At 51.6% G+C, this 22,800-nt stretch overlaps 1 protein-coding gene across 3 annotated transcripts in view; it reads left to right on the top strand.

Annotated features, from left to right (window-relative positions):
* Nucleotides 1-22,800, top strand: part of FSTL4 (follistatin like 4) — a 531,228-nt gene that overhangs the window by 326,674 nt on the left and 181,754 nt on the right. For all 3 annotated transcript variants that reach the window (XM_087862279.1, XM_087862278.1, XM_087862280.1), the window contains one exon: nucleotides 9,220-9,468. In XM_087862279.1, the coding sequence (XP_087718405.1) occupies nucleotides 9,220-9,468 (249 nt within the window). The remainder of the gene's footprint in view (nucleotides 1-9,219; nucleotides 9,469-22,800) is intronic.

The raw sequence follows: 22,800 nt of genomic DNA on the forward strand, positions 1-22,800 counted from the left end.
TGGGGAGCACCACGGTGCCTCACGCTGAGTGTCTCCACGATAATCCTTGAAATAATTGGAAGCAGCCCATGGTGTCACGGCCTTGAATCATTAGTTAGTGGAGAAGCAGGAAAGAACTCATGTAATGAGGTATCAGCAAGAAAGCGGAGACCCATCAAGAGCGGCAACATCTGGCCCCCTCAGCTTGAAGATTCAGGGAGCCCCGAGGAGCCAGAGAAAATGACAGGAGGGCTTGGTACCAGGAGGAAAAATGAGGGGTCTGGTGACAGAGAATAAGACAGATGCAAGCTGAAGAGGCTTTAGGCAAAGAACGGGAACTTGGGGACAGGAATATATTTGGAGGAAGCACTCTAAAACAAAACCATTTTGCAAAAGAAACTCTCCCAAGGGCAAAAATCCTATTGTGTTTCACATTTTCATGCAGCTTTTCTTTTTTAGAAGGTCTCTGAGATAACCCTTCACGAGCCAGTTGAGATAGCATGATAGAGCAAACAGAGGCAAAAAGAAAAAAGACGAGATTCTTGTAGTTTTATTATAGCCAGAGACATGCAAGTTAGGACATGGGTTTTTACACACCTAAATTCACAGGTGTGAGGGTGTTTTTCACGTCTCGCCGATCTCTGCAGAGGGCCCTCACGCTCCTGTTCAGAAAACTGAGGAGGCTCACGCAGGAAGGGGACTTGCTGTGATGGACCCCGGGTCTCAGACTCTCACCCCGAGCCTTCCACACTGTCCTCTCGGCCTGCTACTCACTGTGTCACCATGTCACCTTCCTTCAAACCACCGACTTCTGATGACTCAGATCTCTAGCCAGCAATTTTGGGTGTCTGCAGTCTCTTTATCAGATCTGGACTTTCCCCCCCTGGCATTTCCGGCAGCCACTCCGTGCCAAGCCCCGTGCCGCACTCCGAACGTGGGAAGTAGAAACTGGCCCTCACCCTGAAACTGCAGAGACGACCCCATCCCCCACCCCGAAGCGCTCAGTGACCACGAATTCCAGCGGCTCCGAGTCCTGCCCCAGGACCTGCTATTCTGTCTGACCTGCTATTCTTACACTGTGAGAAGTGCTGAGTGCTGGCAACAGCCTGGGAGCCCGTCTTAGATGGAATATGCCTATGGGAAGCCTCAGGGAGAAAGCTCTAGAAATGGTGAGTCAGGCCAGTTCACTGTTGTCACACAAAGCAGAGAGCGAGGTGGCATGATAGCACAAAGGGCTCCCAGAGGGAAGAGAGATGCCAGGACCTGCCCGTGGTAAGCGGGTGTGACACTTCTGCAGGCGCCAGGGCCCGGGCCGCGGGCTGCTTTTGAACCTGAGCTCCAGGCTCGCCTGGCAGGTCGGAGGACTGGAGGTATTGAGTGAGAATGTGTGGTTTCAGTCTCCCTCACCTCAGAGGCTGGGCAGGGTTTACGTGGGTCAAGCAAATCTCCAGCACAAGGAAAATTGCAAAGGGAAGCATGCCCTTGAGCTATTTCAAAGCTTGCTCTTTCAAGCCTGCCTTTTAAAACCAGTTGGTACAATTTATATATTCAATGTAAATAGGCCCCCCTTTTTGGGAAGGGAGACCTCCTGAAGATGGTCACCAGCCCACAGTCATGTCCACTTGCATCAGTAAAAGCACATGGCTTCATAGCTTCCGGTCCTGTTGAACCTGTCACTAACTGAGGGTCTGAATTGAGCACCTACTATGTGCCAGTCTCTATGAATTATGTCATTTAGTCCTCCAAACAACACTGTAAGTGGCCAACCGTTGTTATCTTCTTTTTTAAATCAGAGGGAAAAGGGGGTAGGGGACTTGGCGGGGCTCGCATAGCTAACAAGGGTCAGAGAACAGGGTTGGGTCAGCGCTGATGTTTCATTCAACCCTGCGTCCGGTGACGCAGGCCTACTCCAGCTTGCTCCTGCTCTGCTCCACTGGGGGCCCTTCCCACATGACAGTTTTCTTCCCGCGTGAACAAACCTGAGCTCCGTGGTTGGGGGTTTTGTGTCCTCCCTTCTGGGGTGTCTCCGCAAGGTTGGATGATCCAAGGACAGGAAATGTCCAGGGCAGGGGGAAAAGGTGAAACTCCATGGCAGCCTTTCCAAATGACATCTGTCACTGTAGGCGCTCAGTGGTATTAGGGAAAATACCCAAAACTTGGGAATAAGGTGAAGGGCAGGTGACTCGTCCTCCCAGGTCATATTGGCGCAGTGTTTAACAGGCTCTCCCAGGGCCGTTTACGATGTGGGCCAGAGGTGGCGTCTCTGTTTCTTTCTCCGTGCACTGCTAACTAAAGGCCCTTACTATGCAGTTACCCTCTAACTCGTAGATTCGTTTCCAGTAAAGATGCAAACCGCATCCTCCTGGTGGAAAAAATTGCCCCTCAGGTTTTGTCTTCTTGCCTGTGTGTCACTCACCAGCTGTGTGCCTCGCCTGGCCCGCTCAGTCCACCTTCTGTCTCTAACGCCCATGTACCCCTGAACCAGCTTCTCACTCCTGCGGGTCCCCTCATTAGAGTTAAATAAATCTTCACCTCATGGCTTACTTTATATTCTTATGAGAGGCACACTTTTAAGTTTTTGGAAAGTAGGCTTTGGCATTGTGTTCATCGGGTGACTGAAAATAGGCCCCTCCAAAAGCCCTGCCAGAGACATCGGGGCGTATGTGGCAACCAGCGGTCTGTTAGATCCAGACTCCTTGGCCAGAAAGAGCCAGTTGAAGTTTGAAGGTCTTCCTTCCCTCCCTTCGTTCCAGGCATTTCTGACTTTGATGTAATGGTTCATTGTTTTTTTTTTCTTAATTAAATTTTTTATTTAAATTCAATTTAATTAACATACACTTTATTATTAGTTTCAGGGGTAGAATTTAATGATTCATCAGTTGCATATAACACCAGTGCTCATTACATCATGTGCCCTACTTAATGTCCATCACCCAGTTACCCCACCCCCCCATCTCCCCTCCAGCAGCCCTGAGTTTGTTTCCTATAGTTGAGAGTTCTTTTATGGTTTGTCTCCCTCTCTAATTTCGTCTTGTTTTATTTTTCCCTCCCTTCCTCTATACTCCTCCGTTTTGTTTCTTAAATTCCACATATGAGTGAGATCATATGATATTTATCTGACTTACTTCGTTTAGCATAATACCCTCTAGTTCCATCCACCTTATTGCAAATGGATTTCGTTCTTTTTGATGGCTGAGTGATATTCCACTGTATATGTATGTGTTTCTGTATGTGTGGACATATATATACCACATCTTTATCCATTCATCTGTCGTCAAAATTCTGCTTTTAAGAAGCACACAGTTGCCTTGGCTTAGGGTCTGCTCTGGGGTCACTGAGAGGAAATCACATCTGCCCAGTAGTCACCTGGACAATTTTTGGGGAAAAAACCTAGAGTAGGAGGTCAGGAAGGCACTAAAGCTGAGAGGCATCCCATTAGAGGGAGGGGGCTGCTGACCAGGGGTCCATGCATGATAAGGAGTGGGTTTGGGTCTGTAACGCTCAGAGACCCCAGCAGGGCTTCCTCCTATAGCACTGTAGACCTCTAGCCCGTAGAGAAAGTGCTAAATGGGCCTCCGAGCTGCACGCTCTCGGTATGTGAGCAGCAGAGATCCTATGGGCCAGGCATGCTGATGTTTGGAAGTATCCTGATGTTGGAGAAGCTCACACTGTGGATGTGGACCCTCCTGGCATGGGTTCCTTGAGGCAAGAGCGTATCCCTGGCTGAGCAGATTGTCCCATGTCTAAAGGATTTGGGTGAGACTGATTGAAATCTAGGCTCTGCTGCCTCCCATCTACTTGTTATCTGAGCACGAGCACATTACCTCTTGACTCGTATTTCCTTTCTATAGAATGGGTATGTATGTATGCCACAGACACATTCAGGGTGAGGCCTGTGTGTGCATCTGCATCATAGGGCTGTTATAAGGATCAAAGGAGAATAAGACAAGCTCACGTGTTCTAAGTGTGAGGCACGCCACACGTGAGTAAATAGTGGTTACTCTACACACTGCCCTCTCTGGCTGGGTACTAGAAATGCACATCTCCCTAGGGGTAACTGCAGGTTCTCTTCCCATCCTTCCAGCGGGAATGAGACTTTCCAGGGCAGAGGTAAAGCTGGTGTAGCCCCAGCCCCCAGGGCACCCAGAGGCTGTGTTAGTTCCCACCAAGGTGGCTCGTGGTGCGAGCCCAGGAGGGCTGCTCCCTTCCCCACGAGCAGCCTGGAAGGCGCCAAGAGCCTTCTGGCCTGTGGGAGTGTTTGAGGATGAGCCCCTTTCAGCCGGGGATGGAGCCAGGGTGCTGAACATCAGGGCAATTAGACTTCCTTTCAACACTCAGTACTCAGGGGCTGATAAACACCTCCAGAGAACCAGAGGCACCCCACTTTCCCAAGGGTACAGTGGGGCAAAGCGGCAGTTTGAGATCTGCAGTCACAACTGCCTGTAGCCTGCGTCTGCCTGGCAAGATTTGTCTCAGAGCAGGGCTTTGGGAGCCGCGCTTCTTCCTGTGCCAGCCCCTTGCTCTGCAGATGGAGCTCAGAGACCCCAGGCCGCTCCCCCTCCCCGGCCTGGGGCTCTGCCCCCTCTCTTTCAGGTCTCAGGTCAAATCTCACCTCCTCAACAACGCTTCTCTGACTCCAGCAGAGCTGGCCCACTGCGGCAACTGGTCTGTTTCCTTCCTAGCATTGACTACCACCCACATTTGCTTGTTGTTTGTGGTCACACTTGTGTGTCTCCCTCCACCGTGGTGTACTGCCCTGAGGACAGAGTGCTGGTGTGCCTCGTGTCCCCAGCCCCTGGAATCGGGTCTGGCGCGGAGGAGGTGCTCCAGGACGCTTCACTGGCTGTGTAGGTGGCTGGAGAGCTGGCAGGCGTGTGCCCCTGAAGCGCCCCACGGTGACCACCTGTGTGGGGCACAGGCTGGGGAGTAGGGTCTCTGTTGGCTCTTGCACAAACTCAAATTCTACAGTTATATACGATGCACTTGCGCGATCTCTGTAATGAGGGAGTCACAGTTCACCAGACACTGTCTCTGGTCCACCTTGGGCGTGTCGGAGAGGGTATGTTTTCTTGGGAGGTTCAGAGTAGGGGGTCCGGGACCATGAACCACAGCTCCTGGATGGCACGCCCCGCATATCTGCACACCTGTGTATGCACAGCGGGCTCCCAAAGGCAAGTCCTCAGCTTTAGGTCCTTAAAAAAAACCCTGACCATGGCCCAGGCTATAGCTCCCCGGTGCATTAAATCCATCTGTAAAGGGCTGTATCAGCTGACGGGTGGGCACTCAATTCCTATACAGGGACCTTCTGTCTGCCAACGCCGGAGACCAGCGCTGTGCCGGCCTGGGGCTCACAGCAGGCAGCAGTGAGGCTGTCTGCACAGGGTGCCCGGGATTTCGTGCCGTCCGTGCTGTGACCACAGCCCACTCTTCTTGGCCTGCTCTGGGCTCTGCAGAGTGGGCGGTGGCCTCAGAGCCAAGCTGTCACCTCAGTGTGGCTTCATGGTGGGGTGGAATGAGGTAGTAAGGATTTCAGCCCTGGTCCTTTGCTGGACGAGGAATAGGGACCTCCCGAGATGGCGTCATGAGAAGGGGCTCCCCTCAGTGGGCGAGCCAGGGACAAGATCTCATACAGAAGTGCTGCACAGGGCAAGCTTACCTGTGGCAGTTAGCATCCCACAGTAGAAAACTAGTACGTCTCCCCTTTGGCGCGGCTCTCGGCACCATCCCCAAGAGGGAAGCGCTCAATATACTTCAGTATACTTCAATGCTCAATATACTTCACACCAAGGCTTGAGATATGGAGACTGCGTCAGAGTTTGGAAACTGCCACGCGGTATGGTCAGTGATGAGAAACCAGGCCCCCTGCGATAGGGCAATGAAGAAGGACCCACCTCCTCTATCTGATCCTTGACCGGGTCCCGCAGGGTCAGCTCCCACCGTCACTAAGCTGCACCACTTCCCCTTCGCTGGGAGACGATGGCAGCCCAGGTCCGTGAGTTCCAATCGAGAATCCTGATCGGAGTCACAGAGGGGATCTCTAGCACCAACTGGTACAAATGGACTTGTTTCTTTAGCGCCATAACTTTCATGTAACAATTCCCATTTCTGACTGTGTTTAGTAAATTTAATTAGTGTCGAAAAGCCGCTTATTTGGTAAGATGATCAGTTTCTAACCTGGGTAAACGACTTTCTTTATGACTATAAATTAAGCACATTATATCTTTTTCATGCATCATGGTCGTCCTCATAAATACTGTAGGCAGTTGCTGGCAGTCTCACTTGGTTACCTTTCCCATTACTGTTTTATCATCGTCCTGCTAGGACTGGGGAATTCATTCTGTTTTAATAACGAGGAGGAAGTGGTGACAAGGGGATTGTTTAACAAGGAACCCACTGCTTGGTCTGCGTCTCTCTGGCCAAGGATGGGATTCCAGGCCCACCCCAGTGCAGGGCATTGTCAGCCCGTCCCCGGGCCTGCTGGCCACAGGCTGGGAAAAGCAGATGCACGGCTGTTCAGCTACTTTTGCTTTAATTGCAAATAACTAGGAATCAAATATTTGCCAACAGCCCATTTCCATGTCAGAGGAAACCTGAGTGTTCTTGACAACTTCTGTGAGCACAGGTTGGCCCGCGTGTTTTCTTAACACTGACTCCTCAGAGCACAGCCTATGGGGGAGGCCTCAGTCACGACTGTGAGCTACTCGTACATGGGCACTGGAGGCACGGTGTCCAGTGCTGGTCTTCAGAGGCACTCACTGCGATCGGGGCCTGCTGGTGTTTGAGGGGAGAAAGGGTCAGATGGAAACAGTTCTGCCCCACCCTCTGCCCTGCCATCTACTGCGAGCTGGCTTGGCTTTACCTGCCTAGGCTGGATTAGGTGGTCTCTGAACTCTCTTCCTACTCTGCGACTCCGAATTCTAGTCTCCTTTACCCCACAAGGCCCACCTCCGTGAATATTTGTCTCCCCTTTGTGCTTCCAGCCTTCCAGCTTCCCTCCTGCCCTCCCCAGAGGAGGCAAGGGGAGATGTACCTCTAAAAAGTTCCCCCCCATGTTGGCACAGGGCCCCCACTCCCCTCCCCATCTCAGCCTCTAACCTGAGGTTTGAGCAATGGCACCAAATCTAAGTTGAGGAGGTCAGCTTTTAAAACTACTGTGTTTCCCAAAGCGTGAGTATCCAGGGCTATGTAAGGACAAAGGCCCCATACCTGCAGGGTCTCTCTCATCCGGACAGCGGGGCAGACATTCTCCGGAAGGGAAGTCGGTGGGGGGGGGGGGGGCGGCTCGGACTTGCGCTGGCGGGGAGCACCTCAGAGAGGCACTAGACCGCAGGGGGTGAATACTTGGAGCTGAGTCAGCTGGAAAGTGAGCACAGTCTGGGCTGGCAGCATGGCCAGGGCAGGTCCCCTGAAGCAGGAACGGAGAGGCCAGAGACTCAGAAACTTTGGCTCCGCTTCTTCAAATTGCAGCGATGAGTGGGAGCCCTTGCCATCACACGGGAAGTTCATTAAAACAGTGATACAACCACAGTGCTTTGTGTTCTGGCCGTCTTGGGAAAGAAACAAAGGCTGGTATTTTTAGAGCTGTATTAGTTTCTTCTAGTAGCCGCCAGCGCTTTCCAGGGTAACCCATTTTGCAGCCACCCAGGAGAGTCATGCTAATCAAACACACTCTGTGGCAAAGCAGCCATCAACACCGTGGGTGGAGGGCCTCCAGCCCAGGGCCTCCCACTGCCAGGAGCCCTCGGCTCCCCTCTGCCTGTCAACCTTGACAGGCTGATGAATGCCACCGAGCCTCCACCATGACATGCGAACATCAGCCAAGTGGATAGAGGGATTCGCATGCCCGCTTAGGATCTGCACTTCTACACTGCTCAGAGATAGTTTGACCTTCTAGTTTATTATGATTCAAGAAAAAGTCAATATTTCTTAGCTTGCCAAGGCTGGAAGAATTTAAATGAATTATTGAATCAAGCAGTTAATCTATCGATAACTGATTTTTTCCTTTCAAATCTAGAATGATAAAAAGCAGGCTTAACCAAAAACAAGAAAAAGAAGGTCGTTTTACACGCCCCTTCCCCCAGACATTTTAATCCCATGGGTTCGGAGCTGGGGCTGAAGGTTCAGTGTTGACCACTGGGGCCATTCTGTCTTGCTTGAGTATTGTGAAGAAGATATAATTGAGCTTAAAAGCAAAGACTTCCCTAGCCGTAAAATCTGCATTTGTGTTTTAATTATTTGTATTTCAATATCCCTTTCTTATTCTCAACTTGTGTTTGGTGCCATTAAGGCTGCATGGCAATCCTCTCATTTTCTGGACTCCTCTGGTGGAGTGGAATGTCGTTTTGGGGTGCTTGCTTGGCCTTTCGTGTAAGCGGGCCCTTCCAGCAATAAGATGCTCTCCTGGCCACCCTGCCCACATGGGAGTGTGAGCTCTGGGCACCACTGCCTCACACCATTGTGCACGTGTGTTGGGTGCAAGGGACACCCAGGAGCATGGCAGCAGCCATTCCCAGGGTCTCAGCCTTCCTGCCACAGCTGTAGCTTCCTGCTTTGTGCTAGAAAGTGCTGGGCAGTAGAGAAAGGCTACTGGTCCCACTGCTGGTGGTGTGTATCCTGGAGAACCACATTCTCCCCAGAGAAAAAGGTCAAGCTCAAGTCTCCCTGCTGTGGCTGCCCCCATCCTGAACACTTAGAGTACCGCTTTCTCTTTTCTTACTCCACACTGACGCCCTAGACTCCACCATTGCTCCCCACTGCCTAACATATCTGACCGAACTTCCTCAGCTTGGCACTCGATGTCTCCTAGAATCACACCTTGTCTTCCTTACCCTTCTCACCCCACCCCTGTACAAAACTCCTCCTCCCATCAGTTCTCTCTCCAGTGCAGTTATGGGAGCCATGGCTCAAGCCTTGCCTTTTGGCAAGCCATCCTCCTCTCCTCTGGCACGGTCCATTGGCACTGTGCTACCTCCATGTGGTCCCCTGTTTATGCTTCCCTCCTGGGATGGGCAGGGGGTGTGCCTGAGAGGTTTGGTGTGAGCCAAGCATAAAACCTGAACCCTGTACGGCAGGGTGCTGCTTTTGGCACCTGTGGCCACCCCTGTTGGTAAGACAAAGACTCTTTTGGGCACCCCAAGCCCCAAGGCCTTGGCTTCACCGATGAATGGAACCACACAGGAAGCCCTTGAGCCCCACCACTGAATGCTTGCAGCTGACCCTCTGTGTTTGTGTGTTTGGCAGGACTTTCTGGCCATGATGGGCTGCCAGCCTCCTGTGGGAAGAAGTTCTGCAGCCGCGGGAGCAGGTGCACGCTCAGCAGAGAGACAGGGGAGCCTGAATGCCGGTGCCTGGAGGCATGTAGGCCCAGCTACATGCCCGTGTGCGGCTCCGATGGGAGGTTTTATGAGAATCACTGCGAGCTCCACCGAGCCGCCTGCTTGCTGGAGAGGAAGATCGTCATTGTCCACAGCAAGGACTGTTTCCTTAAAGGTAGGAAGATGCCTCCTTGCCCCTATGCTTTTGGGTTTGGGGATGGATCTTCTAATGCCCTTTTGACAAACGGCCCTGGTGCTGAGCCTGCAGGAGGTAGAGGAAGGCTGGAGCCTCAGCCAAATAGCACCAGTAGCATTTCGGTCATGCATGTTTTGTGTGTGTCTGCCTCCACAGACCCCCTGCCTTCAGAGGGGGACCCTTGGAGAACAGAATCTAGGCAGACCTTTGGTAGGTCAGGGAGGAGAAAAGAAGGGATGGAACCCACCAAGTGCCTGCAACAGTGACGGATAGGAGCACCCTGGGCACCCAAAGCACAGGGGCAGGGCTCCGGCCTCTCCCTAACAGGCCCCGAGCCCGCAGTGGTGGGACCGGGATGTCAGGGCGTTCTCAGCAGTGGAGCACAGGTCTGTTGACCTCTGACAGCCACTCCCCGTGCCGCTGGCACCCACACAAAGGGCCACTTTCCCCCCGTCGTGTCTGGGCTGTGGCAGCGGGATGGGGCAGGGACGTATTCACAAGCAGGAGAGACTCTGGTGGGTCAGGCTTCTCCTGTGACGGGAATAGTCTTGGACACTTTCATGGCTGTGCTTATGACGTTCACGCTGAGGTGCTTCAGAAATCATGAGGCACATTATGGAAATGAGGCCAAAATGAGTCCAGGAAAAACGTCCCTGGTCTGAAAACCCTGCCCAGCCTCATGCCCGCCGATCCCCAGCCCTGTGAGCACTAAAACACTTGACCAGCTGCTCCAGCTTCATTGGCCGTGTTGAATTTTATAGACTGATGTTCCGTTCTCCAGTTTCCAATATCCCCCAAATTGCATCTTTCTAAAGGTTTTTATTTCTGCATCAGAGTGTGCCCAGCCTCCCTCACCATCGGTTATTCAAACAGCATTTCTCATTTCATGCAAGGGAAAAACAACCACCATGAAAGCCGCCTCGGTGAGGGAGGATGGGGGAGAGCTGGGGAGGATGGGGGCCGCGGTGCAAGCAGATGAGGGCTCGGCTCTGCTTCATGCTGATTGAACTCATCCACCAAATCCTTCTGATTCATTGAGGTTTTATACGGATTTTGTGAATGCCAACGCTGTGTACGGCAGTCCCCAGCAGCTCCCAGAGAGACCCAAGGGTACAAGCCCGACTCTGCCACTTCCCAGCTGTGTGACCTTGGGCACATCACTCCACTTCTCTGGGCCTTTTCCTCTGCTGTGAAATGGGGCCATTGGCAGTAGTGCTGCTCTGTGGAGGAAAGTAAATGAGGGGCTCTACAGAAACCACGTAGCATGCGTCTGGCACACCGCAAGTGTTGTGTATTAATGACCCCTGTCATCATCTTTTAATCCAGTGTGGCCTCAGGCCTAGAGCAGAGAGGCACAGGTCATGTGGGGAAGGCAGAGGCAGGAACAAGGGCCCTGCCCAGCGGGTGTGGGGCCCACCTGGCTTGCTGGTAGGTGGAGTCAGGGCGGAAGGTGCTGAGGGTCAGGTCCTAATGCTGTTCTGGAGATGCCTATCTGGAACCAGGGTTTGCTTTCCTGCAGACCTACCTCTGTGGGTCTGGATGCCCCAGAGGAGTCTTCACAGCCTCCTGCTCAGATCAGCTCCAGTCCCAGGAGGTGGGATGGCCCACCTGCCTCCATCCCCCAGCGCCCCCACCCGGAGTGTCCAGCAAACAGTGAAGCCGTGTTCACTGACCTCAGGGGCTTGGCAGGGATGGAGGGCAGGAGCCTGAGCGAGGGGGCTTTGGGTGGGCACTTCCCCACCTTCACCAGAGCCATGGTTCCGATGAGGAGCAGGAGGAAACAGTGACGGGAGCTGGGGAGTGGAGGTCTGAGAAGGAAAGGCTGTAAAGGACAATATCCTACAACCCCACCCCAAGATAGCAGTGGAGTATTTCATGCCCTCTTCAGCTCCACTGATGACAGCTTGTCTTTTGTCCCTTTTCCAGGGAGTTGTTCATACAGGAAACTGAAAAATAACTTCTTTTTTCATGCAAACAATAATTCTAAATTCATCCATGTTCCATTCTCTTTTCCTACCAGACTTTACAAAGAAAAGTTCTGACTTCATTCTTGGGTTTCATTTGTGCCCCAGAAGTCACTATTAGGACACTCCTCACGGGGCCGGGTGTGGAGGGGGAACGTGGTGGTGGATTCCAGGAGCCGCAGTTCAGAGCACCCCCTCTGTGTCTGGGACCTGTGCCCTCGGTGGGGTGGAAGGGGGTGTTTTCCGGAGCTTCGCGTGGGGACCACAGCCCTCTTGCTCTGCAAGGGAGGAGCGGCGATATTCTAAGCCCCAGTTTCAAGAAAACTTCTGGTAGCACATTGCGGTTGCTATGGCAATGGAATTCCTCGTGAATGCGGAATGAAATAAAACATCATTTAGGGATTATTAGCATGTAAGAAGAGCAAAACTGAACTCAAAAACATTGCTTCAGCTCATCTTTGCAGCTTTTGATACCAGCTGTCCTGACATCCCAAGCAGGGTGTCTCCTGCCGAAAATCAGGGGGACAGAGGGGTGTAGGATTGTCGGATCTCTTTCTGCCTGTGGCCAAATTAAAGTCACATTTGTTCTCAGCACCAAATACTGCCGGAGAGCACCAAGACAGTGGGTGGAATTCTCTGTAACTCTAACTTGTTATCGACTGTGTTTGGAAAGTTGCGTCGTGACGTGGTGTTCCTATTTGTGTACTAGTTGGCACTTTTAAAATTGTTTCTCTGTCTCAGTTTTGAATTCGCGCAGTTATCTCCTGAGCTGTTTGAGCAGACAAGCTTGCTTTCAGCCATCACTCACTACACCAGGCTTGTATTATCCCAGATGACACAGTGTCATAGTTGGGCAGCTTTCCAAACAAACCGTGAAATTATGGAAGAAAGAAGCCTGTTAGAGCTACCGTTTTAAACGGATCTCGATTCCTTGTCCTGCCTGGTGTTTTTTTTTAGGGGCACTTTGGTGCTTCAGAGCAGAGTTTCCCGGTGCATGAAATCAGAGGAAATAATTTCCGTTTTTAACCAAAAAATGAAACACACTGCAGGCTCACTAACAAATCTCTTTTTTAAGTATTACCGCACAGGGAAATAAAAACCCAACCTTTTGTTGCAAGGCAGAACAGATAGGTCTTGCTGCCGAAGAGACTTCTTTTGTTGTTCTTGTTGTTACTTTGAACGTTATTGCTTTAGGAACTTAAGTTAGGTTTCACGCCTCCAGGGCATTTCCATACCTCTGCACGTGTTTCCTGCCCTGGAAGGGAGTGCTACTCACATCCCCACCTGCGGGCCCAGCCTTCGGTTTTACTCTGTGGGTTTCACTCTGTCAGAGCAGGTCCCTACAGCCAGGGAGGTGCTGAGGCCTGCATGGGCACTGCGGGCAGGCGTGGGCCACGCAGGAGGCGCAGGTGGAGGGGGCAGGCAGCACAGGCTCAAGGTATGGCTTGAGATCAGTCATGGACCATACCACACCTCCTTGGACAGGGCACGTAAGCTCTCTGTGCCTCACTTACCTCACCTGTAAAACGTGAGTGGTAGTGATGCCTTCGTCACAGTATGTGTGCTGTGGGCATGAAATGAGCAGTGAGCTCACGTCTCTAAGCAGTGTCAGAGCACTCAGGATGATGGTGCTGCCGTTGCAAACATTGGGACACAGCTGAGGGGCAAATGCAGGTGGCCTTAAGACACCTGCCCATGGGTAACACCGCATATAAGCTAAGTACTCAGGGTGGTGATCGTTCCTGTGAACAAAGAGAGAGATCATTTGTTTTCCATGTTTATTTAATGAATGGCTAGAATTTGATCTCCAAATGGTCAAACTAAACTCACCTTCTCCAACTGCCTTGATGTTTTAGAAAGATATATAACAAGTCATTTAAGTTCACCTAGCAAGTCAGTAGAGATGCAAAAGGAGATTCCAATAGCCCCTGATTCTGAGTCTAGAAGAAGTTTCTGGAATGCATGAAAGGCTCTTGGGAACTGCCATTTGAGCCTCAGGGAGGGATTCATCTGTCTGAGGATGAGAAGGGACATGTCCAGGGAAGAGACAGTGAGATGCATCTCCCAGGGTGAGCGAGGGCAGGAGGGCCATCCTTCAGGATCCAGGCCCGGGGTTCCTACAGACTCAGAAGAGCAAGGGCCTAAAAGGCAGATCCCGGGGAGTGTGGGTCCACGCTGGGTAAATGTAGGCACTTGGGGAGGGTGAGCTGAGGAAGGCCTGCACACCGGGCTAGACCGTTTGCGCCTGAGCTGACTGTGTGTCCGATGAACTAGTCCAACTTTCGCATTCCCCAGACAGGGACCCTGGGCCCAGAGAGGGGTAGCTCATCTAGGTTACAGGAACTCTGCCTCCGCAGCCTGCCCTTGAGAAGCACCTGCAGCTCTGGGACCATTCGTCCCAACAAGGCATGTTCACAACAGACGAAGCTGCTTTCTCCTGCCCTGGAGACCTCCTGGTGCAACGGTGGAGGGCTCAGGAGCCTTGGTCAGCCAGAAAGGCTTGGGTGCTCCTCGGCCGCTTCCTGCCCTCCAGGTCAGCAAGAAGCCCAGTTGGGAGCTGCTCCGGGAAAGCTGGCTCAGTCATCCCAAACTGGCAGGGCCTCTGGACGTCCCAACACTGAACCACTCTGTCCTCTGTGAGGATGGAACAGGAACTCAGGATCTCTCAGAGGCTGCTAGAAGACCCCAAGGACAAGATAGCAGAGCCTCTGAGACCAAGCTGAAGGCCCTTGCACCAGGTCTGGCTTTTTGCCACCAGCCTCCACTTTCTCTCCAAAACCCCTTTCCAGTTTCTTCAAATTGCCCTCCTACTCCTGACCCCACCTACATTCTGTCCAGAGGCTGCGGCTGCTCCTTCAGCCCTGTATAGCTATCTCTGTGCACTCAATACCCTTCCTGGCCTTCACTTTGAACTCCACAGAGGAGGGTATGGCCATTCTCTACCAAGTCGCCCAGCTTCACAGGCATTATTGAATGTCCCCTGGGTGCCAAGACTGTGCTGGACCTGAGGACACCTGTATGATCAGGACTCCAGGCCTGACCTCATGGAATTGACAGCCACAAGGAAGGTCCACCTCCAGTTCCCAGCACTCCCACTCTCTGGGCCAGCATGTGGGGGCCGCTGTAGCCAGAGACACCCCGAAGACCTCAAGGACCAGCGGGGATCTTCACGGACTGTCCCTGTTTTGGAGCCTTCCACATAGATTCTGCCCTCACCAGTGCGCAAACAACTGGTGGGGACTGAGCTGCAGGTTGACCAGCAGCCCCCCAGGACAGTGGCCCTCGGAGCTTTCTCAACCCCTCTCTAGTATCTGCTTCCCCCATCAAGAGAAACGTGGCTTCAAACAAACGTGTGTTCTTCTGTTATTTCCTCTAGGTTTTATGCAAGACAACGTCTGGGTGTGAGCACCTCACAAATGTGCAAGAATGTTATCACTGCAGTGTGTGTGGTGTGCTTCACAGAACAGCTGTACTTTGGATGAATTAATTACATTTCAGTAATTAAAAATTGCTAATAAGTTACTGAGCTGAGAAAGTCTTGCACTGCATTGATTTCCCTATGTAAACATGCCGCAGCCTATGAGGCCCCCACATTGTTTCCTGCCCTTTCCTGACACCCCTCCTTCGTATGTCCAGCCCCTCCTTGGTCCCCTTGGCCAGCTCTGGGTGTCTCCTCCTAACCCCGCAATCTTCTTGCGTCTTCCCTTCTCTCCCACTGACCCGAGCCCCTGCCATCGCTGGGTGCCTCCACTGCCCCGGCTCCCCCACATGCTGCCCACCAGGGTCCCCGCTGGCTCCCATCCCCATGAAGATCGGCATTCCCAGATGCCAAGTCCTGCTCTTAACTGCATCCGCCCCACAGTGGGCAGTCTTCAGGCAGCCCCCACCCTTGCTCCTGTGATTCGTTGCGGGCTCCTCCTTCCCCACTAGCTTTCTACATGTGGGTTTTCCCCGGGCCCCCTCAGCCCTCCTCTCATTCCTTTGCACCCCTCTCACCATTCCTGGCATCCCTCGTGTGCAAATAAGACCCAGCTGTATCTTCACCCCAACCTCTCCTCCACATTTCAGTCACAGGTCCCCTCCCCAAAGGCCCACGACCACCTCAAAGTCAGTGTGTCCTGAATGAACTCTCTAACTCTCTGCTCCATCTGTCCCTGACATCCTTGTTCCTCACACAGTGTCTGTCTCAGTGATAGCAACCTCTCCATACCCCAGGAGACGGAACCCCAAGAGACTGAGGCCTCCTTGCAGCTGAACCCCCACACCATAAAATCCTGCCAAGCTTACTTCCCTCTAATTTCTTAACTCTGCCCCTTATTCTGTACCTGTTCTACTGCCACACACGTCCGTCCCATCATCATCACTCACCTGCACCATCTCTGTGACCCTCTAGCTGTTCTACCCGCTCCTAGCCAGATCCTTCTTCAAACCCACCTGCTATATGGTCTTAAGAGCAAGTTTTCCAAGAGCTGACTTTGACTATGGCACTTCCCTGCCTTAACCCTTCCATCCATTCATTCAACAAGCATACGCCTCCTGTGAGTCAGGTCTATTCTAGGCACTGGGGATAGAGCAGTGCACAAAGTGAATGTGATTCCTGCCCTCATGCAGCCTCATACATAGAAGATAAAGTGTCTTAGCCAATGACAAGTGCCATGGAGGAGAATAAAGCAGGCACAGGGGTTGGCAAGAGTTTCTAGTAGGTGAAGAGGCATTTGAGCCAATACCTGGAGGTTGGGAGGTTAGGGAGTGACCTATTTGAATATCTGGGTAAGGAGTAGCAGTTGCAAAGGCCCTGAGGTGAGAGCTCCCCCGGCATGTTTGGGGATCAACAAGGAGGCCAGGGTAACTGAAGCAGAGTGAGGAAGGCCAGAGAGGTCTGAGTGGCGGTCAGAAGGGCCTGGTTGGCCATGGGAAGCCTGAGCTGCTAACCAATATCTTATGTTGCCTTTCTGATTATTCTGCCATGCCCACCAATGGATGGCCTTGATGGTCCCGTTCATCACCACCCTGGGAAGCTGTGCGGGGTGTGCTAGGGCTGGAAAAGACGACCTGTCCAGGGGCTGCCAAGTATCTCCAGGGTCCTTCTACACCTGAGTTAAACCCTCAGGGCCAGGGGATTGCCTATGAGCCCCAGGTTGACCAAGGTAAAGTCATAACTTCTTCTACAAGTAGCATCCTCGTTCTATTATAACTTCCTGTCAACTTGCCGATCTTCCCAAGATACTGGGTATCCTTAGGAGTAAAGGAATATGATTTATCTGTCTAGCCCTAGCACTTGGAAATGTCCATTCATTTTTTTGGATGAATGCACAAATTGATGATTATATGATAAGCAGGATGTGTGCAATCCCTTTGAGGTCCCCGAGTGAGAGCTTGGGAAGCCCTAGTTAGAGGTCCTCTGTGCCATGTGCGTCAGAGGGCCCCAGCAAAGGAGGGGGTGGATTTAAAAGGAGGACCCTGCTCAAAGACACGTTGGATGCTCTGTAATGGGAGGGGGTGGTCATCGAGGGTGTTGAGGGAACACAAGGAAAGAAGGGGCAGAAGGAGGCAGAGGAGGGGGTGACATGGAGCCTCCTATTTCCCCAGCTTCTTTCCAGCAGGCTGCTTGAGGAAACCTGCATGGAAAGAAGGGTGCCGTTGGCTCTGGCTGCTTAGAACCACATCGTGGAGCCCATGGCCAGCGCTTGGGAGGCTTTGGCTAATGATCAGGCGTCAAATGTTTAATTACTGGAGCGAGAAGAAGTTAACTCGGGACTTCTTTAAGTTTCTCCCCTATCGCGCCTTCAATTAAGATCAAGGCCCCGTGTCGCAGCCGCTAAATGACACTGCATATTGAATCTCTGTGCTCAAGCAGTTTATCTAATTATCTGTGTGACAAACTCAGCAGCTGTCAGCCCAGCCACAACTCAAATATGTTGACTCTGGGCCCCCGCCTGCAAGTGTTTTCTGCTTCCTCGCAGGCTGAGGGAAAGGCCTTAGGTGCTCTTCTGAACACGAGGAATCCCTTTCAAGTTCTTCTCTTGCCTGCTGACGGAAGTTGCCGAGGGTGCCTGTGGCAGGGAGGACGGTACAGGAGCCGAGCAGAAGCCTGGGGTCCGCCTTTTCTAGGCTCTCTACCCTCCCTGCCTCACCCTCAGCCCCTGCGGCTGGCATGGATGTCCAGACCCTCTGCCTGCTCTTCTGAACAGGGAAGCACCGGCCTGATTTGGGCCATTTTTTTTTTTCTCCAAAGAAAGGAAGGAGTGCTTACCTTTGCGTCACATTAACTGCAATAAATCGAGGGAGCTGGGAGGCAGATGCACACAGCGACCCAGGGAGAGGAGATGACCGCTCATCTCCATCAGCAGAGAGTGTGTGCGTGGGTAAACATCCCAGAGCAGGCTCACCGAATGCGTGCCCACACCAAATGGTCCAACACTCGGCCTGTGGAGTCGAGTCCTCAGCCAGGAGAGCCAAGGGACAGAGCTTACAGAAACCTGCGGCCCAGCCCTCTGCGGCATCCTGGGGCCTGGAGAACTACCCCCTCCATGGTTCCTGCTGTGGTGAACGGGTGCCTCCACCCTTTGCCAGGTGCCGTGGGAGAGCCGTGTCTAGAACACTAATGAGGGAAGACAGAGCTTCACCATGACCTCAGAGTTTGGGTACCTCATCCTGGCAAGTCCTGCCCTCTGCCTTTCTTCTTCTTGTGTTCACTTCTGCTTTGATGCATTTTGATCACTCATTAATGAAGGTAATCGGAGTGAAACTACTTTGGAAAAGCTCCTCTAAATGGAACTAGTAAAATTGCTTTCCTGCCGGGAAATTAAAATCATCAGACACAATGAACTCTGCCCACTTAGAAGCAAGGAGTCTGAGTGGTGCACTTCTCTTTGTGGCTGGAGGAGGGGCGCAGCCAGGGACGTGGCAGGCACATCTGTTGACTTGTCTTCCTTCGGGAACTTCTGTATCCTCTTCTCCCTGTCTTTTAGTCCATCCCCACCCATTTTGAAATGCAACTGATTTCTGAGCATTTATTTTGTATCCTGCCACGTTACTGAATTGCTCTATAACTTCTAATAGTTTGGGAGTGGCTTCTTTTGGGTTTTCCATATAGAGTATCATGTCATCTGCAAAGAGAGACATTTTGACTTCTTCTTTGCCAATTTGAATACCTTTGATCCCTTTTTGTCGTCTGATTGCTGTTGCAAGGACTTCTAGTACTATGTTGAATAATAGTGGCGAGAGTGGGCATCCTTGTCGAGTTCCTGATCTTAAGGGAAAGGCTTCCAGCTTTTCCCCATTGAGAATAATATTTGCAGTAGGCTTTTCGTCCCCACCCATTTTGAATGCAGGGGTGTGACCTGCAGGCCTGGTCCCCAGAGGTCCAACAAATACCTCTCTGAGCTCAGGCACACCCCACTCATTCTGCCGGACTGGGTTCTCTGGTGTCTCTACCCAGACCTCGTTCTCGCCCTCCCTCTCTCTCTCCATCCCTCCCTGCCTCCCACCTCCTCCCTCCCCACCATGCTGTGTGGCTCACCAGTTAATCTATATTTCCACTGAAATATAACAAACCCAAAGTCTTTCTTGTGGGGTTTTGCAGAGAACTTCTTTGATCCCCAGCTCTGTGCAGGCCCTCGTAGCTGAGAGGGCCAGGCCTCTCCAGTGGTTTCAGGAACCCTAGATGAGAGACATGTGAGGGAGGGTACGGTGTGTCTGGTAGCCGGATCTTTCCTGATGGGGGGAAGGTGGTCAGAAAAAGGGGAGTGAGGAAGAAATCTGTGGAAAGCTACAGAAGGAAGAATACCCCAGAGTGAGGAAAAGGGTTGAAAGGGGCCATCCAGGGACCCCAGTAGCAGTGGGCACAGTAGCAGGAAGGATCAGCAACACATCGTCCCCGTTATGTACAGAGTGAGTTTGTTAATTCTCCTTTCCACCCAAAAGTCCAGACTTTTAAGGGCATCTCTCAACTGTTTAGCCACAAGTGCTGGTTACAGGGAAGCTATAAGTACCACCCCCAGCCCCCCAGGGGTGATATTTTGGGGCAGTGACCATGAACAATCTGGACAGTCTTTCCAGGGCTGGGACAGATGCGAACGGAGGTGAAGCTGGCCAGACCTACCTGAGCAAGAATTAAAGAAAAGTTGGCTTATGCCACACAGGAGAGGAGTAGCTCCCTCGGGGTGCCAAGGAAGGGAGAAATGATGACCGAAAGCAGAAGCCCGGTAGACAGCAACTGTGTTCTGCTCTCAATTCAAGAAAACATGCCCCCTGAGATGAGATGAAAAATGGGATTATAAATTGGCTGAGCCACAGCCAAAAATGAAATGGAAGCTGGAGGAGGTAAAGCAAGACTTTATGGATCTGGAATAGTGTCGCCCAAGTGCCTTCTGTGTCTCAAGCAGTGAATGGCACGATTAACAATGCAGAAATCAAGCAACCATTCCCCCACAGGGAGAACAAACTTGAAAACCTCTCCCAGAATACATAGAAAAAAGGAAAGAAAAAGGTAAAGAATAATAATAATAATGTGAGAGAAGATGATAGATAGATAGGGATGAAAGTTTAGCTCTTGGTCATTGGTCATCTTAAAGACCCCAGAGCAGATCAAAGGGACACAGTAAGTGAAGAAAGATTGTTTTCTAAATTGCCCTGAGCTGAAAGATTCCTAAAATAAGTCCAAATGTAACTGCTAAAATTTCAGGATTTCAAAATTTTTTTTCAAATATATTTGAAGTGATCAGGCAGCAAGAAAAACCTGGTCTTCTATAAAGGAAAAAAGAAAACCCACTGTCTTAGGCTTTTCTGCAACATTAAGAAACAAGAATGCGGTGAAGACCATCTATAGAGTTTTGAAGTGGTAATTCTGTGTTCCTTAGATGATGATCCCTGTGTGGAAACAACAGAAAGGATTCTCTGATGGGCAGGGGCTCAGATACCAGACCACCTGTGTATTCTTGGCTAGAAAAAAAAAGATACTGAAAGATGAACTCCCACCAATCTAGGGACACATCAAATTTGGGAAAGAGGAAGGTCATGGTACTCACAGCCTAGAGGTGAGCAAGGGACTCCTACCATGCAAAGTTGTCTGAATGGTTGTTTTTAAACATAGTTACCCCATACTGGCAAAGAGTAAATGAAGAAGTTAAATGCAGCTAATTTCTTTGAAGGCTTTGTGGGGATTTCAACAGATCCCGCATGATTCTTGACTTAGTGTGTTAAAAAAAGTATGTATCCATTTAACGCCATCCTTCTTGCCCAGAATGAATCCAATGTTGGCCCCAAACAAGTGTCCTGGGTTGTTCCCTGCTGCACTGGGAAGCTTCTGCCTTTGCTGGTGTGTCCAGAGATCATGGGTAGGATCAGTCCTTGAGTGAGGTGACCTACCCTAAAGTTGGGCCTCCCGTGCCTTCATCACAGTGGCTAGAGTGGGCTCTCTCTTCCAGGAAGCTTGCCTGGGCTGTAACGGAGGTAGAACTCCAGCATGTTGTAGGGTGTCTTCCTGGAGCAATGATGCCCTTACTAAGGGCACACGTCAACAATGTGGCCTGGACTGTTGATTTTAATGTTCTAATCGAAATAGGTGGTTGATCCACAAGCAAGGAGTAAGAGCTGAGCCATGCTGCCATAAAAAAAAGCCAAGAAAGCAAGGAGTTTGGCCTCTTGGGAGGTGGAGGTAGAGATGAGACCCCGAGGACAGCCAGGGCCACCCACGGAGGTGGCCATGCACAGTAGAAAAGGGTAGGGTCACCATGATAATGGCCACCATTCACGCAGTGTCTGCCAGGTTCCTAGCCTCAACCAGATGCTTTGTGGGCATTAACTCATGTCAAAATAACTTGCCCAGTTACTGAGCTGCTAAATGAGAACTGGGGCCTGCCTTCTTCTGTCACTGCGTGCCTGTGGCCCCTCCAGTGGGTAGAAGGGCCTCTCCTGGGGGACGAGGGCTCGATGTGACCCTGGCAGAATGCACAGGACTTGACCAACAAGGTGTGGGGAAGGGCAGCAGCTGCTGGAAGTACTTCATGCAGCCTTACTGCTACGGGCTTCCTTCCTCCTCCCCTCAGATTGGCCACGGGCTGCTTGTTAGACAACATGTGCCTAAAAATGGTCTTCCCCTAAAAGGAAATGGGTAGAATGTCACTTCCCCACGGATGTCAAGATTGTCACAGCAAGTCATTTTAATGACGTGAATCATATGTCATTAAGACACACATCGAGTCTTTCGACCCCAGGGACCGGCACAATGTGGATAGGTGATGTGACCACCGCGGTGTGCATGTCGCAGACAAAGGGAGTGTCCGCTCCCTGCTAGGGGACGGGCAGGGACAGGTGGCTTCTTCAGCAGAAGAAGAGAGACTGCCACTCTTCCGGGTTGCTCTTCTCTGTGTCTCCACCTCAGCCTCTCTTCCTTCTCGCCCGGGTCCCGCTCCGTCCCCTGCCGTATTTTAGCAGCATGAAGACCTTATTTACATGCCAGGCTTGTCTCAGTAAACACTCCTAACAATGGAACAAACATTCCATTTTAAAAAGTCTTGTGGATCTCAGGGCACACAGGTGTGGGTATCAGGAAGACCTAATGAAGAGAGGGATCTCTGGAAAAGGCAGACAAAGCCCACTTCTGGGAAATGTGGTTTCTCTCCTGTGAGAAACGCCGGCAGGAGCACGCACACTAATTTAGAGAAACAGTTACGAGGAAACCAGACACACCCTTGAACATGCCTGTCTAGAAGTTTGGGGAAGAATAACGCCGAGCAGAGGCACCTCCAGGCTTCTTTTGGGTACAGCTCCACGGAGGCTTAGTTGGCTCTAATTATAATTCAATATTTGCAGCATCGATTGTGATTTTACACATCTCACCCTTTTTAAGAGACTGGAGATCGGATGGGAGCAGAGGGCAGGGTAACGACTCATAATAAAAAGCCCATGCTCCTTGCCAGGGCCAGTGCTGGGTCCTGTAGACACTTCATCCCATTCAGTCGTACAACAGTCCTTCAGGAGAAGGACTGCTACTGTCCCGACTCGGCAGAGGTGGACACCAAGGTCAGAGAGGTTTAGTGACTTGCCCAAGACCAAGGAGGAGAGAGCTGTCACTCAGACTCACGCCTGCCTTATTTAAAATGTGCTCTTTGTTCTTCTCGCTCTGCTCCCTCTCTTGTATGTATAATGATTGTTATAGTTAATGAAAGAAAACAAGCCTTGGTGGGGCGCCTGGGTGGCACAGCGGTTAAGTGTCTGCCTTCGGCTCAGGGCGTGATCCCGGCGATCTGGGATCGAGCCCCACATCAGGCTCTTCTGCTATGAGCCTGCTTCTTCCTCTCCCACTCCCCCCTCTCTCGCTGGCTGTCTCTATCTCTGTCGAATA

Source organism: Ursus americanus, chromosome 5 (genome assembly GCF_024610735.1).
Source record: "Ursus americanus isolate L20-20 chromosome 5, mUrsAme1.1.p, whole genome shotgun sequence".
Taxonomy (NCBI): domain Eukaryota; kingdom Metazoa; phylum Chordata; class Mammalia; order Carnivora; family Ursidae; genus Ursus; species Ursus americanus.